This window comes from Perna viridis, chromosome 8, assembly GCF_037379345.1.
Source record: "Perna viridis isolate PV_CMFRI_1.1 ecotype Kerala chromosome 8, ASM3737934v1, whole genome shotgun sequence".
NCBI lineage: Eukaryota > Metazoa > Mollusca > Bivalvia > Mytilida > Mytilidae > Perna > Perna viridis.
Genome location: NC_142452.1, coordinates 6,791,941 through 6,811,634, shown reverse-complemented (window position 1 = coordinate 6,811,634; position 19,694 = coordinate 6,791,941). Strand labels below are relative to the sequence as shown.

Here is a 19,694-nt window from a genome sequence, read left to right as displayed (position 1 = left end):
TACATATCAATTAACATATAATATAAACCTTATAAATCATATAAGTCCCTTCATATCTTAAACCTTTATAAACTCAAACACCTGCCTAAATGGAGCAAATAATTAATTCCTCAAGGGATTTGGTTTTAAATGAGCTTTACTGTATACTGAGCAGTAAATTGGGTTGTTTGCTTTGGAAGTAGAACAAATTTCACTGATGACATGTTTAAATCCAATGGAAACAAGTCCTGAAACTAAATGTACATGAATTGTTTGATTGTACCTCTACCAGCTAGTTTCTACAGAATACATTCCAAATATTCAGAGTACCTTCAACATGGTAATTCTGTATTGAACAGGAAAAAATTATAATTTTTATAGAGATTTATTTTTCATTTTTCAGCTGACATATTCAAAATATGCTAAGTATGTAAAATTCCTTAGAGCATCATAGTTTTATACAATAGCAACTCTTCCATACAACAAAAATAATATTTTGTTTTGAGCTAATATAAAAAAAGTTAATACATGGCACTTCAGCATAGATTTTCCTAAAAATATAATGAAACATTCACATATTAGTACATTCATAAAAAAAAACATGATCTTTAAACTTCACACTGGCAAAAAGAATTGAGACATAGGTTCTGAACATATAAATACAAAATAAATTACATCAGTTAACAGAGGTGGTGTGTAGTATTGGAACTGTAATGATACAAAATGTACTTCATTAGTTAGCAGTCACCCTCAGATTGTTCTGTCAATGTTTGTAATATGAGAAATATTCACAGTATTTGGCGATTTTATGGTTCGTAGTGCATTCTAGATATAATTTTACCTAGGAAATAAAGAGACATGTCTTTTTCAGAATTACTATATTAGTTAAGATTTATGATTTATAAATTGAAGATGTTAAAATATCATAACGGTAGATATTTAAGAAAAAAAACTGCAGAAACCATTTCCTAAATATAACAATCACCACATATAAATAAAGTTTATAAAATCTGAATGTTGACTGTTACATTACAAGAACAATTCATGAATAAAGTATATGAATAACCACAACAATCAGTTTTCTAGCTTATTCTGTTTATTGGAGGCAGTGTTTGTCCTATATCTGAATCATCCTAGGAAACTTGGGCCAGTTCTTTCATGTATGCTGCCAGCACTTTCACCTAAAATATTTATAAAATGAATATATATCATCGAATATTTTTTTCAATTAAAGGATTACTGTACATATACTTTGTTTCCTTCAAAACTCCTGTAGTTGAGGGATGTACCAAACTACTGAAAACTAACACTAATAACTATACAAGTATAACTGAATGTTAATTACAAACCGCTACCATTTTTAGGACCAAAATAACAGTTGGTGAATGAACAACTTATTTTCACTGATACATTTAGGTTCCAGATCATGGCAACTTAATTAATCTTATTAATTAAACAATTAGAACAATGAGTTCAATTCTGTTTTAAAAATTTTGCTTTTGCAAATAAATTTAGTATCTCTTTTAACTTGAATGATAAACGTACTCCATTAATATAATTGCTGCGATCAATCTTTTCATTCTGGGAGTGAGCACCATCATCTGAGGCACCAATGGGGAGCAACATCACATTTTTACCAGTAGCTTCTTGAAATGTTAAAGTGACTGGAATACTACCACCCTCTCTAGTCAAATCTGGTTCTACTCCAAATACTGTAACATAATAGATATAAATTAAGTATCTGTGCAAATGCTTAAATAATATTGATTAAATTCTTTTTGAGAAATTTATGTTCTATCCACAACATAAAGTGACAATAAAAAGCTTTGCCAAGCACAGCATGATACAACTGCAGTGGTCAAACCCTGAACAGTTAGACAAGCATCAATTTTGGACAGACTTACAAATTCATTATGGATACAACTAATGGTTTGGGCACTATATTGCACAAAATTCAATAAAAAATCATCAAAATCAGGCCAAAATATTGATTTTTTTATGGTGTGGCCCCTTTGACTTTATAATTAAAAAACTTGAAGAGATATCTGAACTCTGATTGAAAAACACAGGTAGGGATTTTTATGAGAGAGTAATCAAGGGTACCAATGTTTTAGCAGTAATCAATCCAGGACAGACACCAGACATGGAAAACAGTCATACACAACAAAGAACATGTAGTAACTAAAATCATACATACAAAGTAACTAAAATCATACATACAAAGTAACAAAAGCAAATGAGCAACTCGGACTCCACTAAAAACTGGGAGCATGGACCAAGTGCACCATGAGGGTAAGTGTCCTCTGCTTTTCTAGAAACACTGCCGAGTAGGTCATAAAAAGTCAAGTCTGGGGTAGACGAAAGAGGAGATGAAAACTATGACACTTTGAACAAATCAGTTTTCATGGCGCAGATAGATACACCGTTACCATCCACGAGTTCGTGATAATGACCATAAAACTTCTGTAGTTATGACTTCAATCTTGCAGTAAAATAACCCTGTTCCAGAAGCCTACTTGTTAGAAGTCTAGCGTGTTACCAAAAGTCTACATAGTTTTGGCAAGCTCTGGCATAACTTTTGGTTGTGATATGAACACTCCATACGCAGGTGCTGAAGGAATGTTGCAACAGATGAAAGGAAAGTTGACAATTCTGAATGAAAAGTCATCATGTTTGTTGTAAAGTTTGGTCAATAGTTTTCCCTTGCTATCGATTTCTAAGTGTAGGTCCAGATTTGAGGCTGACCTCAAAGTGTCTGTATAACCTTTTATCTCAAGTTCTTTGGAGTAGATGCGATATATCAAATCCCCAAAATAAGGATTGTTTAAAGAAAATACGTCATCCATATTGCGGAAACTGTGATCAAAGGATCTAGCTAAACAATATTCTTTCTTTCAGGTCAGATTAGCTATTAAGTCAGCCTCATAAGATTGAAGGAATTGGTCAGCAAGTAGAGGAGCACAACTTGTTCCCATTGGAATGCCGACCGTTTATTGAAAAATGTATCCACCTCACTGAGGAATCTCTACCAATAACTACATTTTAGTAATTAGGTGTTCCATCTTTTTTTGAAAACCAACGATGTATAATTTTTAAGTTGGGATTTTAACTGAGTATGGGGAATAGAAGTATACAGTGTTGAAAAAAATAGGTTTTAATGCTATTATATTCTGATAATAGTCTTGAACTGATGGTCTCCAGAAGATCTTTCGAATTTTTCAGGCTCCACATTGAATTAATACCACTACGGGAGTAACAAGTGTTGTGGTAGGACTGTAGACCGTCTTTGACAGCTGTGAGTATAGAAGTTTTGAAAGAGGTTTGGTGGTTCATTTCGCAGATCCAGCTATGTAACATTGTTTTTGTGGATTCTTGTGGAGTTTAGGAATCCAGTACAAAGCCGGTAAATCACAATCATCGTCTTTGGTAGAGAGACCAAAAGAGGATTGCACAGATTTATGGTTTTCCACAATCTCTTCTTAGGAGAGTGTGGTAGCAGTATAGGTCTTATCTCTGCTATTATTTTCTCTGATAATAAACATTGGATGGAAAATGTTTTGCCAACAAAAAAAAAACACGTTATATTGTGCTTTGTCCGCTGGAACAACTACATATTTGTCATGTATAGTAGACAATGTTTTTGCTACATCGGAGTCTTTGAAAACTAATGCAGCATTGGCACTCATTGACTTACAGAAAACTTTCATTTTCGTTTCAAAATTAAAGACCTCAAGGCCTTTAACCACTCTGAAAGAAAATCAGTGTCTTCTTGTTCTCATTTTATCTATTTTCTTGGGTAGTCCTCCACATAATCCATAAGAACTTTATAGTTATAATTCCAATTTATGGAGTGTGGTTCACGGAACTTTCGACCTTTAGAAAGGATATTATGCAGAGATTCATTTTCGATGATTTCCCGTAATGACATGACCAGAAGAACCCTATTTGAATGGAGAGTTTTTGCAAGACCAGTCTTGTGGTTTAGCCTTGAAGTCCTCAATCTCGAGGTTCTACAATAGCCTTTTATCATTGAAAATTTTGGATGTAATGGGTGAAGTATAGGAATATGAAACAACTTGAATTGATTTGTCTTTGAAATATGGGGGAACTTTGATGGTACCGTTTTTTGTGATGGAGGATATTAGCCAAATTAACTGCATCTATACCTTTGTTGACAAATGGTAGTGGAAGAAATGATAGTTTTTCTTCATCTTGACTTTTCACACAAACTGGTTTAAAGAGTCTGAAAACCAATATCCAAAATGATGGCAACAAATCTATATAATTAAGAGGTAGGGTGAGAAACAGGAGTGTCAAGACTTGTTTTGTAAAGGGAGTGTAGTAGAGTGAGATGTATAGAATAGAGTTTGATTTGAATGTGATGAAATCTAAGAGGTTTTTGAAAGGAAGGAAGGAGACCATCTATGGAGACATCATGTATCTTTGGTGACATATAGTTGTGATGGCCATGACTCCTTTGCTGTCTTGGATTTTTGTCAAATAAATTCCTCACATTTATGCTATTGTTACATGGGCTTGAAAGGTTTTCTATACTTTTGATGTTGTCATTGAATTGGTAAGGTATTGCAGTACCCAGTCTCCATATCCAATACTCCTCTCTTTCCATATGATAGTTTTTATTCAGAACAGGACTGTTTGCTGGATGGTAAATTTTTTTCTAAAAAATGAACTTTCATAGAGAGGATTGAATGATCTTGTTAATAAACTGTTGGGAATTTGGTGGTATCAATTCCTGAACAATGACTATACATTCCTTTGTTTAATCGTTCTTGTGTTTCACTGACATATACTAGACCGCATAAGTTGCATTCTAATCCATATATTAAGTTATATAAGAGGAATCACAAAAAAAAAAAATTCAAGACCTTACCAAAATTTTAAAAAGTTGATTTTTTGGGATGTTGCCCAACTTTGACCCCCTATAACTTGAAAACAGTTCAAAACACATAAATTCTGCTTGATACTGTTACTTGCCAGAATTAAATAAGGAACAAAATTTAAAAAAAAACAATAATTAAAATTGGGGAAAAAACCAAAACATTTCTACATATGTTAATAAAATGGTACGGGCCACAAAATCAAAATTAAATAGGAACCTTCACTTTAGTAAAATCATATCAGAACAATTGTTCAACCACAACTTAAGTTATTGCACAGAAAGGAATTGTCTCCAGACCATGACAACTGCGACATAACATTGTATAACTGCAAATTGTTTGCCATTGTATAAAAAATAACATAATTAAACATGTTAAAAGTGTAGGAAAAAAATTATTGAATTCCTCTAGAACTGGAGGTGCACATTTTCAATACGTACATAAAAACTTTGTAAAGTTTGAATAATATTTAATTATATTTGAGTTACAGACTACACAAAGTAGGTACAAATACATATATAGGAAGATCTAAATCCCCCATACAAAACGTACTCAAAACCAAAACTATTGAAATAGGAAACCAAATCCATCACCAAGAGGTTTTATCATGTGCCATACACGGAATGAAGCTTCAGTGTTTTAGGGATTTTGAAATTTGTAACACTGAGAATTTTGATAAATATTGTATCTACTAGACCGGCTTTTATTGTTGGTGATGCAGGTAAAATGTAATATAGCAATGATTAGAAAATCACAAAAGACAACTTTACAGGACCATATGAAATTGACATGATGGGAACATGAATGAGGTAGGTATCTTGTGATATATCATGAAGCAAGATTCTTACTAAACTCTTATCACAGTCAAATGTTAACTTCTTATTCATCTGACTGAAAAAAAAACAAAAAACAAAAACAAAAACAAAAACAACAAAAACAAAAACAAAAACCACAAAAATAGAACAAAACAAAACCAAACAACATCACCCCAACTCCTGGATTACTAGGCTTGTAGGTATATAAGTATCCTAGATTACTGGGCTTGTAGATACACAAGTATCCTAAATTACTGGGCTTGTAGGTACATAAGATTTTGACGATGCACAAATCTAATTTTATGTGTAATATGGATAGAACCTAACCAACATACTATATATGTAGGGGTCTGACACGTGAATGGCTTGACATCTTTTTATTGGAAATTATGTTCATTCTTAAGAATTAACTGTTTGAAATTTTTAATGCAAGTACAAAGTGGGTGTTCTAGGAAGTATGGCACGTTCCTGACATCCCCCATAACAATAAAGTGGTGTATTATATACAGCCATTATTTAAATACAAACTAGGCATTGCCCCAGAGAAAATACTTATACCTCTGCAACTAGTTTGACCCTGTACATCTGAGGATCATTGTGGACACACGATTCATATTGGACACAATTTTTATGGTGGATAGACTATTAAAGCACTTTTTACAAACAACTTTGATGCCTTTTCTAAAACACCCAACTCCTAACCACAATCAGTACTACTGGTATTTTGTTGTTGATGACATAATGACAGAAAATGAATGCAAATGTACTTTAAACATAAATTCCTGACCATACGCATAGGCCAGTGTGTTTAACACCCCATTAAGTTTCATACTAATCCTGAAGTCAATATGGAGGAGTTGTGAACAACCCATCAGACCAAGTTTTGCTGAAAAATGCCTTAGTTCAAAGAGCACTTCTACAATTTTTGCCCAAACATAAATTCCAGAAAATATGCACATGCTAATATGGTAATACAACACTCCATTAATTTCATAATAATCCTGCAAGTTATTGAGGAGTGGTTGACAACGCATCAGACCAAGTTTTGTTGAAAATTCTGAAGTTCAACAGCTGTCATTTCTATAATTTTTGTCCAAACATAAATTCCTTAAAGTATGCACATCTCCATGCGATTATATTACATCCCATCAAGTTTAATAACAATGCTGCAAGCTGCTTAGGAAAAAGTGTGGACAGACAGATGGACAGATGGACAAACCGACGAACAGGGTGAAACATATATATAATTATGCAGCTACATAACCAATAAGCATAACACTAATTAGTTACCTGTTTTCATAGCGTTTCTACCAGCTACATAGTTAGGATCATTAAAATCACTAACCCATGGTTTACCTCCATGACCCATAGATACACTGGAAAATATCAAAGCAGCTACTTAAGATCTGATATGTTTAGATCACATGGAGTGTCTATGCTGGTACTTTTTAAGATTTCTGTCAATTCACATTTTATAAGTAACACATGTATATTGATTTGTGTCAGGTCTGAAACAATTATGAGTTAGTGGTTATGTTCACATAAATTTCCATCAATGATTGACAGAAAGAAGAACTGTACTCATTTCATAAATTACTACTAATTGTGATAGATGAAAGCCACTACTTGTTTGATGTATACATGAGTATTCACAAAATATAGCAAAAACTCTACTTCAGGTTTACTCTACTAGTATTAGCCATTTGGTATTAAGATTAAGAAAACTGATACATGTAACTATATCCAACAAAATCAGGATTTTCTTTAATGAAATGTAATCCAAATTCCCCCCCCCCCAACAAAGACAGTGACTAAGGAAAATGATAAGGATAAGAATTTCCTTAAGATAAAGAACTTATAATGTTGGTCAAAATAGAAAGATGTAGAGTAACCACAGACCAACAGACTAATGTATGGTAACACACCCTCTTTACTGTTTAAAAATAAAAATTAGGAATGTGTTACGTATACTTATACAAACTTTATTTTATTTGGACTTCCTTGCTTTTTCCATACATTCATGATATGGCTCTTGACTTTTTGTTCCACCTCATCAGGGAGCTGATCTGGTACTAATCTTATAGAAAATTTACCAATAACTTTCCTCGGAATAACTGTCTTTGCTCCTGCTCCAGAAAATGCACCCTCAATTCCTGGAAAGAAACATCATAAATAGAATTACTACTGGTAAAAACTCAAATGAAATACACAGGTTACAAATTTCTGGGAAATAACAAATTACAAAAATTAAAATTTTAGTATGTTCACTGTATCAAGATAATACAGTTTTATTAAGGTTCTTCCCAATTAAAAAATATGGGACAAACACGCAAGAATGTTAATATATTCATTATTTCAATACATTACAAACTGAAACATTCTTTAAAGTTGACATTTTTTGCATACATGTACTTCATAATGCAGTTCTATATTTCCTAAAAAATATTGTGAAAATGTAATTTTTCATGCACATATAAGTAGTTTGGCAATTCTTGAATTAAATAAAAAAAAATATATGGGCAAGGGAAACAGATATTCCAATCCTAATCTTGGTTAAAACAAAACAATTTGGAAATACTGGTACATTTGAAGTAAAATACATGTAAATGATTTTTTTTGGTGCCAGCAAAAAAAAAATTATTGTGAAAATGTAATTTTTCATGCACATATAAGTAGTTTGGCAATTCTTGAATTAAATTAAAAAAAATATATGGGCAAGGGAAACAGATATTCCATTCCTAATCTTGGTTAAAACAAAACAATTTGGAAATACTGGTACATTTGAAGTAAAATACATGTAAATGATTTTTTTTGGTGCCAGCAGTGCATATAGTTGACCCAAAAATACATAGAAAAAACAAAATACTTTCTATTCATGCAATATTTTTATCCAAAGATTGGGTGGACCTCAACACAAAGATAAAGTTCAATATACTTTGCCTGTTATAATTTTCATGGAAAAAAATCTCAAATCACATAAAAAAATCTCCCTCCAAAATTATAGTTTCATATATTTTGGAAGAAAAGAATTACATTGAGAAGTAAGTTTTAGAAGGTTTCCATTCATAATTCATTAGAATAAGGAAAACATTGATGATTTTTAAATGTGTATTCATGTGTCCTAGGTAATCTGTAAAAGAAACAGTCCTTATTGTCAAAAAAGGACCAGGTTTTTTTTAAATATAAAGATAACTCTGCACTCCTTTAAAATGAAGTTGCACAAATTGTCATGCTCTTCCCCACTCATACAGAAATTTCATATCTTCCCCACTTATACAGAGAGATGATATCTCAAAGTTGCTCATATTCTATACCTCTTCTATATAAAGCCACATACCAAAGGGATATACCCATTTATACCAGTTTCAGCCCCTGTTATTCTGTGAAAATTTTAGATTACCTACTGAAAAAATTAATCGCCGTATTTTTGTGATAAAAAATTATTTAACACAGACGAAAAGAGTTTCAGGATCTGTTACATACATCAAAATGAAGTATTACGATATTTGGAGGTTTGTTTATTGTATTTTGGTCCAGATATATTTACTACATGCCTGGACAAATTAAATATTTTGTCAAAAGTTGTCTTGGTTGGAACATTCAAGTTGTCCAATCCATGTGTCAATTATCTCCTATGAAGAAAAAAAGTTTTTCCCCAATTCAGCAGAATTTACACATTTTAGCTCCATTTTGCACTAAGGTTTTTTTCATGTTATGCATGACTGAACAACAACAACAACAAAAATTTTGTTGGCAAGGTATGCAAACATTTACTTACATATCACTCAATATCCATGGAGAATTGAGCAAATTTATTTACAAGACTGAATTTGTTATAAACTGAACGTACCTCTTTGAAATCAATCCATCCAATGGCAATTTGAGATAAATGTAACGATATCTGGAGGAGCGACTGACAGAGAGAATAACGGATGGAAAGACTGACAGAGCCCATTACGGATGGACAGACTGACAGAGAAATAATGAATGGACAGACAAGGTGATTCTAATTTGCTTAGTTGGTGTATAATTATGAAGCCAATCATACTAACCATGAATAGACAGAGAAGGATATCTCCATCTGTGCATTAAAAGATCTGACTTATTGTCATGAATAAGTTCGTTCACTCCGACATCTTTTTTGTATTCCTCCTATAAAAACAAGAGTAGATAAATTTTAAATTATTCTAATACACTGTAAATATATTATCTTTCACAGGTACTATTTTTTGTGCTTTACTTTCCACCACATAGAGAAAATTAGTACACCATGAAAGTTAGTACTGTACAGTTACAAGTACCTTGTCTTTATTTGTTCCTTTTATTTCCTACATGTTGGAAAAAAAATGAATATATTAAATCCATGGGTTTCATGACAGCAACTATTTTAAATAAATAATACTACATTTAGTTTTGAATTTGAATTTGGTTTTGACCTAACCATAAAAACTACAATAAAATGCTTCCAGCATGCAGAGGTTGAACCCTGAACAGGCACAAATATCTAATTCTGTTTATCTTTTTTCTGTCAAATAGTTTACCTTGCAAAAACATTGTTTTACTTTTTTTATCTATTTAAACAATTGATTTCTTCATTATGCTTTTCTAACATTTTTATTTCTGCATTCACAAAGAATGTTTTCTATCAGGAAAAGAATTCAAAAATAAGACGTACTTGTGTCTAATCCCTTTTGTATTATATAAAAGATGTTCAAACCAGAGAAAGAGAACCTTTTTGCAAGCAATTGCATTTCTGCAGTTGCCAAACTTTTAAGTAAAAAAATATATTTCCAGAGGCTTTCAATGGTTTTAATCTCTTCTTGGTAGAATTGTAACAGTCAACTGCACACAAAGAAAGATTCTATTTTTCTCATGACACTTTCAATATAAAATCTAAGGCATAACAACTTACCAAGTCAAATTCAATGGGATCATAAGATTTTGTCTCATCTTCAGTAACCTTGGCAACAGTGTCATATATACCAGGAATTTGGATCTTCCCATTGATGTCTACCAATGAACCTAAGACAGCTATCAAGTCTGTCATTGCTTCATGTCTATAAATAGAAAGTCATTCAATAAAGGTTAAAGAAACTTATCAATACAAAGTAAGAGCATACAATAAAACACTCCAGGCACACTGCACTGTAATATGCTTTCAATTCAGAAATAATTGCATGTATTCATAATTGCTACTTTGTTATTTTACACCTAAATGGAATTTCTCTGTCTCAGTACATGCATTATGAAACCTGAATTTTTAGTACCTCAAGATGGATAAAAAAACATGCCATCATACAGAAAATACCACAGTATATTTTGTTAATTGTTGCAATGACAGTCTCATTGCATTTTTTGCAAGAATAGAAATATTAGAATGATTTCAGAATTGACAATATCTCTTAAATTTTTTGTATGAATAATTAGAAATTTACAGTTCATATTTAAAACTAAGATTAATTCACCTTAGGTAAAGACACAATGAAAACTTTGAATTAATTTGGCAACTTACACTGTTCCCCCGAACACTCCTGAATGTAAATCTTTTGATGAACATTCAACTTCCACAAAGAAATAAGTGATGCCTCTGAAAAAGTTATTGTTACATCATCTTTTTGATTAGTTTCTTTCAAAACTGAACCATACATTGTACATGCATCTAAAATCAACTGGATTCAGTTTAAAATTATTATCAACCAGGTTTTCTCCCAGCTATTAGTGACTTTACTGTCAGTCTGCCACAATATAATACTACAGTTATAATGCTTACTAAAGTGGGTAGTGAACTATTAGGCAAATAAGAACAATCAGTTTAAATGTAAATACACATGTAAATAAAAATATTCTATAATCATTTTTCTACACAGGAGTTGTTATTCTTACCTCAGGCCATATGTGATACAGGGTTTCTTTTTTCCAAGCCAGTAGTTGTCAGATATGCATACAAAATCTACATCCTACAATATTAAATTAAACTTTACCACAGAAAATTATGATAAATCCATAACCAAATTTTGGAGACAAAAAACTTTGATAATATCATTAAAACTAACAAAAATAGTGAAAAAAGATAAGTCTAATATCAAAAAGATAAGTGCCAGTGCTAACTATATTTGGAACTGGTTTTGCTATAGATTGAAATCTGTAGGTTTTTTATTTCAAGAAATTTTTTAAAAATCAAATAGTGTTTTATAAAAAAAACATCCAATCAAAACAGTTGTTTCAATGATGTCACAATAACATCTGCAGGAAAACATTGACTTAGACTGCATGTGTATTATTACAGTGTGAAGAGATGGACAGTTTCACTTATCTTTATTCCCTCGGTTTTTTTTCCAATTCAAGAATATATTTTAATGTTGAAATTTACCTTAAGGAATGTATCCTTTAAAGACATCACTAATTCATCTAGACCTTCAGATCCTGACTCCTCCATTCCTTCCAAAACAAACTGCAAACAAATTAAGTAACACAAATAACATCAGTATCAACTGTTGTTCTTACAATTATCCAGAACTAACAATATTATTATCAGTATTTGTTCTTTAAAGCATCAATCATGCAAAAACAGTTGATCAGTATATTTCACAAGTGTATCAGTCAGCATTTGGCTAGTGCACCAATCAACATTTCACTCGTATATCAGCCAACATTTGGCTAGTGCATCAATCAACATTTCATTAGAGAATCAGCCAACATTTGGCTACTGCACCAACCAGCATTTCATTCGTGTATCAGCCACCATTTGGCTAGTGCATCAATCAACATTTTACAAGTGTACCAGCCAACATTTGGCAAGTGCACCAATCAACATTTCACTCATGTATCAGCCACCATTTGGCTAGTGCATCAATCAACATTTCACAAGTGTATAAGCCAACATTTGGTGCAGTACAACATTTCACAAGTGTATCTGCCAACATTTGCTAGTGCATCAATCAACATTTCACAAGTGTATAAGCCAACATTTGGTGCAGTACAACATTTCACAAGTGTATCTGCCAACATTTGCTAGTGAATCAATCAACATTTCACTTGTGTATCAGCCTCCATTTGGCTAGTGTATCAATCAACATTTCACAAGTGTACAAGCCAACATTTGGTGCACTACAACATTTGGCTAGTGCACCAACCAATATTTCATTCGTGTATCAGCCAACATTTGGCTAATGTATCAATTAACATTTCACTAGAGAATCATCCAACATTTGACAAGTGTATCAGCAAACAATGTCACAATTTTTTGAAAATGCATTTTATATGTTGTATTAATCTTGTTTATTTAGAACTGATGTTGCTTTGATTGCTAGTTTATACACATTATTATCAAATTACTAATTGTAATTAAATATAAATTAGTCCAAAAATATTACACAAAGTGTCTCATATCAGTATAACATCATATTTACAGAGGAATGAAAGATGAACAAACAGACAATTACTTGTAACAATTATATGTTCATCTTCTAAAAGCACTTCTCAAAGATTTAATAAAACTTCTGTTGAGTTGTATACCTTGATATTAATGGGTATATCTTGGTTCAGTTTTTGCATAGCTTCTATTGCATTGACCCAATCAAGAACTGGTCCCTGTAATGAGAAAGTAAACAGTAACACACATTTGAACATTGTAAAGTGAAACTAAGAGCAGTATCTATATAAATACTTGACTTATCTCTCATTTTGATTGACACAGCACTAATAGCTGACACTGTGAAGTAAAAAGTAAAAGCTGTTAAAAAAAAGTTCAGATGTTTTTTTTTTTTTTATGGGATGTAAGAGTAATCAAGGGAACCAAGGTTATAGCAGTAATCAAAAGAATGTAATCCAGGGACAAAGACCAGACATGGAAAACAGACAAACACAACAAAGAACATAAAGTAACTAAAATCATACATACAAAGTAACAAAAGTAAATGAGGAACTCGGACTCCACTAAAAACTGGGAGCATGGACCAGGTGCACCGGTAGGGAAAGCGTCCTCTGCTTTTCTAGAAACACCCACTGAGTTGCTCATAAAAAGTCAAGTCCAGGGTAGACAAACGAGGAAAGGAATACTATGATCTGTTGACCCAATCGAGAACAGGTCCCTGTAATGAGAACTAATTCCCAAATGATATCCCAACTTCAAATGAAGTTACATAAAAATACATAGAATGATAAAGTAAATGTGCACTTACAAGCCTTAGACACTTAAAACACTTTTACTTGAAGTATCTCCCTTTGCAAACATCCAGCAAATTTATCTTGTTTCAAATATATCTCCAGATGGTACTTCATAAGTATATTCAAAATTAAATTGATTTTTTAAGACAACATGTACATACTATATACATAGAAGTACAGACAAACAGACTGTGATTCCTAAATATTACACTAAACTTTGTTTACATGGATATACTTTTAACATATCAATTTTCTCAGTTACTAATTTTCATGGTTTCAAAAATATGATTAACATTAAATAGAGTTCAAAATAAAATTTGTGTGTACTATTTTTCGTGGTTTTCTGTCCACTGCAAAATAGCAATAATTAGTGCACCCTGAAAATTAGTATGTTTACAGTAATTAAAACCTTTAGTATCAATCCCAAGACAGTATATTTATCATTATTTTGATATTCACCTTATCATCAGTGGATCCTCTTCCATACAATTTACCATTAACCTCTGTCAAAACAAAAGGTTCAGTGTCCCAACCATCATCCTGGAATACAACATCATTTTAATACAATATTATAGTTTATCAATATTTCAGTTTGTCAACTAAACACAAATGTTTCACTATGTAATGAAATAAGATACTGAGTATTTCTATAAATGTCTTATAAGTGTTATTGCTCTCTTATATAAACATTTCAATATTTTTTCCTTTCGATACAATATTACTCTGTATCTTTTAATCATATTCTGCTGGATATATCATCACTGGTGATCTTAGTATCCTTGATAACAAAATTTTTTTGCAAAAGGTCATAAATAATACAGTGAACCCCAGCACATCAACAGGAAACACAACATCAAAATTCTGATGGATGCAGTTAAGGAATATGCCAGGCAATGGGCTAGAAAAGAAAAAGAAGAGGTTGAGACACTCTTTTATTGGATAACTTCTATAAATTCTTTGATACTATCCCGAATTAGGCTAAAGAGGACTTAATAACAAATGTGTAGTTGTTCCAGCAGACAGAGCTCCTAACAACATAGTATTTACGTGCAAAAGACACTACAGTATATTGGCTGTCTGATTAAGAAAATGGGTCAACCTTGACAGTTCACTTGGCAACCCAAAATACTGCCCTAGTATTATACCTAGGAAGACACAATTAACGATCACATGTCTGTGCTAATGTTCAGTATTTCTACAGGTGATGATTATATGGCTCTCCCTACTATTTATTGGATACCAAAGCTTCACAAGTGTCCTTAAAAACAGAGGTATATTGCTCGTTCTGCCAAACGCTTTACTAAAACTCCTTACAACTAGAGGGAAACTAGGATAAATCCTACTCTAAAAGTGGCATGAATCAGATTTGGATTTTCAAGAACTAATAAGACCTACATGAATATCTTTCTGAATACAAACTTGATTTTTCTACCTTAAACACCACACTGCCACATGACAAACTAAAGCCAGTTCTACATGATCTTTTTCACCAATGATTTTATTCAAAGCAGGGGACTAAAAGATAAGCTTATCTACTATAAGGTAAAGAAAAGGCTTATTTTGTGAAAAAACACACTGATTCTAACAATAAGTACTCTGAGTCTGATGTTGTTAAAATATTGGAATTTCTAGTTGACAACATTCTTGTTGAATATGGGGGATATGTATTCCAGCAGACTATCAAAATACATATGGGAATGAATTGTGTTACACCCTTGGCTAACCTGTTCCTAAATTCCAAGCTTTTTAAAAGAGATTCTACAGAAAAAAGAGAAAGGAGTAGCCTAGTCCTACAATTTCAGTTTCTGTTACATAGATGATATAATGTCTGAATAATGCTAGTTTCAAGGATTACTTAATCTAATCTACCCACAGGAACTTGAATGAAAGACTTAGAGACAATTGATACACCTCTGTCTGTCTCATTCCTAAACCTTAATTTGTACATAGATAATACAGGATGTTTGAAATCACAATTTCATGACAAATATGATGATTTTGCCTTTCCAGTAGTAAACTTCCCCTTTCTTTGTGGCAAAATACCAACAGCTCCAGCCTATGGAGTATACATTTCACAGTTGATCCATTTCTGTTGAGCCTTTAATCTGTACATACACTTTCTCTGTAGAATGCGGATATTATCAAATAAACTTCTCAATCAAGGGTATGTTTACCCTTTGTTAAAATCACAGTTTTACAGTTGGCATCACAATATGATCAACCAAAATGAAGTTTAAATATCACAAATCAGACAAGATATCTTCAATTAAATTCAACATCTTACCGAATGACTATTTACTGAACTTGACACATACTAGCTGCATTGATGTGGCTCCTTTGACACAAGTCAAAGTAACTAGGTCATAAGATGCACTATGGTTCTCTATTACAATCATAAATCACACTTCTATCATGAGAGTGTGTTGGAATTACCCAGATAGTTAAATGTTTGTTGAGTTATTATTATAGTTTATAGTGCCCATGTAGGGAGAGACAAGATTGATTTTATTCTTTACTGGAAAAGGATGTTTTAAATTAAGTGTTAAATCATTTTGTAATATTGAACCTAGTTATTAAATGTATAAATATAAACCAACCAAAACTCAAGTTGTTGCATGAAACTCAAGAGTCTACCAACCACAATGACACCACAAACAACAACATCGAAAATGATAATATCACCATAATATACATGTATCATTGTTTATAATACATGTTTTTTTACTGCCTTTGTTATTGGTTGTCTTTTACAAACAGATGCTGGTAAAACACTATTATTTGAAGGCTAAATGAATTTGGTATAACTAAGAATATCACATAGAAGTGAATGCCTACATCTGAAAAAGAATAAACAGACAGACCAAAAATTGCCTTACATGGAAATTATATTATGAACTGACTTTTTTTCAAATCTTGGAATTGATAGCAAGAAGCTGAAGTATGGGATTTGTTTGATGACTGTCTTCTGGGATTTGTTTGATGACTGTCTTCATTTTTACTGGGGCTATAAGTGCTGGTTTAATATTTTTTTTTACTTTTAGGGAGTGGCTAATAGGAGCTTCCTGTTCAGTGTTTGTTGCCTATAGAATCTGGTCGATGGCATAATACTCCCGGAGAAAATAGGAAATGTATTCTATGCCAGTCAGAAGATATTGGCAATGAATATCACAATATACTCATATGCATTTCACTTAGCAATGAAAGGAAACTATATTTGAAATCTAGATTTTATAACGGACCAAATACTTTAGAATTTAATGAGCTGATGAACAGCCAATGTCTACCAGATCTTAACAACTGATTCAAAATTTGTTGCATCTACACAAGTTAGAGACATACCATTCTATTTTCTAATGTTGTTATTTCAACAGAAAACATTTATGTGAACCTTTGTACGAAACATACACTTTCATGCATATTTACTTTTTCCATGTATGCTTCTTGTTTCTCTGTACCTAATCAATTTCTTTTTTATATATGGGGATGATGTCTCAAGGGTTTAACCCAATATTTATACTTCATGATTCCTTACCTTATGGGCAGGCTGTACATCTAAATGACCATAAACCAATAATGTCTTCTTCTTAGGATCGTTACCAAGGGTACCAAGTAATACTGGAGGCAATGGCAGTTTTGATCCATCTGGTAATGTTTGGTCCCCAAGACCTTTAAGCTCTGTTTGTGTACCAAGTTTTTCCAATTCCTAAATCACATGCAGTCACAAATGTGTAGAGAAATTAATTCAACAATGCACAACACAACAGTTTACATTTTATCGCCTCAAAAAATAAGGTTAACCTTTAAAGTTCTACATATGAATATCTAATACATGTTATACACAATCAAAATATATGATATGAAAGGTATGGATCTATCATGATACACTAATTGGTACAAAAGTTCACTTTTTCAATTAAAGTCCCATAGCTTGAAAATGTAAAATTTCAAAATAAAACAAATTAAAGGGAGCTCACATCAATAGAAACAAACAATTCATCAAAGTTTCATGAAAATTGCTGGATATGTTTTTTGAGTTATGGTAAGAAAAAAGAAATTTCTATATTTTTGTATGAAGTTAAGTACAAAAAAACTTGAAAATTTAAAGTTGGACAAAAGAATTGAAGAGGAGCTCACACCAAAAGAAATAAAAAATATCACCAAACTTTCATAGAAATTTCTGGAAGTGTACAAAACTAAGAAACTCCTCCCCTACTTATAAATAATGAAGTTAAATTACTTGAAAAAAAAATGCATTGAAGGGAAATATAAAAAAATGTAAAGAGAGATTACATATAAATATTTTAACAAAACTCAGTGAAAATGTTCTTTTATTTATTGTCTGAAAATAAGAAATTGATCCATAATTTGTATAAATAAAGTCCCATAACTCTTAAACATGAAATCTGCCATTTAGAAAAAAAGAAAGGAGCTCAAATCAATAATATGAAACACTGTGCACTAAATTTTCAATGAAAACTGGTGAAATATTTTTGATTACTGTGCAAACAATAGATAAAAGGGACAAAGAGAGTATACCATACATAACATCCATCTTTCTAGATAAGGGTATTTCATGTATGGTATACTCTTGTCTGTCTAATACCTCCCCTCTAAAAAGACAGAGGTATAAAAGCTATGGTATATCATAAAATATTATTCCAAATTTTCTTGAATAAAGTCCAATACCTGTTTGGTCCATTCTACCATTTTTACTATCTCTGGTCTTGTTTCTGGCCATGCTGACACACTTTTGATTGCAACTGAATCAGCAAGTCGCTTAACATATTTTTCTTGGTTGGCATCAATATACCTAAAAGACAGTTTTATACAATTTAATATGAACTACACACCTTATAACAAAAAATAAAATATTTAAAAAAAGATTATCTAATATAAAATTCAATCATGTATGTCAACATGAAAGAGAAAGTGCTTCTCTGACTGCCTAAGAAATGAGAAAAATCCAAATCATGCATCTACCAACAAGCTATAATATAAAGGGTGACATATGTTGCCGTTTGCATTTTATGAAAAATGGTTAATTGAAATAAAAGATGCAATACAATATTCTTTTGTAAATGGTATCAATTTGACAGACAGTATTGACTTAATTGTTAGTTAAAGTTGCAGATATTTTTATTCATGATCCTTAACATGCTTTGATCACAATCAAGCTGCAATACATAATTGGCATAAATAATATCAATCTGTTCCAAACATTTCTCTCATTTGACAGTGTGATGGGGTGAGAATGAAGTTGTCAAAGAATTTCAAAATATGCAAATATATAGATTTAAGAAAGCAAGGTAAGTTTAGCCAGGGCAAGTAACAGCTACCATTAGTATCAATTTTGATGGTTGAAGGAAGTAAAATATACCTTAAACTGTCAAAAACTAAAGGCACAATAATTAAAGTTGGAAAAAGTTTTATCATTTTATATTATTTACAATAAAAATATCATCTATATTCAATATATACACATATAATAAATGCAACGTTTTAAAAGAGAAAGTAGAAATTACTTTCATTTTTTCAGACATCGCATGTGACTATTGTTTTTTAACAAAATAAAAAAAAAACAATCGAAAACAATATAAAAATCTTACTCAAATAATGATTTGGTTTCTGCGTCCATCGTAACAGTGTTTCAGGAGATGTCCTTACAGAAATAAATAACCAACTTAAAAATCCCTTCAGACCAAATTGATGGGTGGACCTTCACAAGATTTGAATCATGTGACTTTTAGATCGGGACTAAAAACCCAAATGTAAAGTTTTGCGAACTAACATTTTCATGATTTTGAGCAGTAATAGAGAACATTGTGATTTCAGTATA

General features: G+C 31.8%; 1 protein-coding gene across 1 annotated transcript; it reads right to left on the bottom strand.

The window, feature by feature from the left end:
- Positions 1 to 457: 457 nt before the first annotated feature.
- LOC148609127 (cytosolic non-specific dipeptidase-like) lies at positions 458 to 19,580 on the bottom strand. The gene is made up of 14 exons (XM_088540806.1): positions 19,465 to 19,580; positions 18,545 to 18,668; positions 17,391 to 17,561; positions 14,318 to 14,398; positions 13,208 to 13,282; positions 12,063 to 12,143; positions 11,576 to 11,649; positions 11,205 to 11,279; positions 10,605 to 10,749; positions 9,745 to 9,844; positions 7,674 to 7,845; positions 6,983 to 7,068; positions 1,525 to 1,691; positions 458 to 1,160 (listed from the first exon to the last, which is right to left on the bottom strand). Exons 1-14 carry the CDS (start codon positions 19,491 to 19,493, stop codon positions 1,113 to 1,115), a joined length of 1,428 nt encoding a protein of 475 aa, XP_088396932.1. The 5' UTR covers positions 19,494 to 19,580; the 3' UTR covers positions 458 to 1,112.
- Between the last annotated feature and the right edge of the window lie 114 nt (positions 19,581 to 19,694).

Bases quoted from the DNA above. Each gene is read 5' to 3' on its own strand.
- LOC148609127 (XM_088540806.1), bottom strand. From the start codon at position 19,493: ATGGACGCAGAAACCAAATCATTATTTGA. The intron at 11,280-11,575 runs GTAAGAATAACA...TAACTTTTTCAG, and splicing joins TGTATCACATATGGCCTGAG to AGGCATCACTTATTTCTTTG. The intron at 10,750-11,204 runs GTAAGTTGCCAA...TTCTATTTATAG, and splicing joins GGAGTGTTCGGGGGAACAGT to ACATGAAGCAATGACAGACT.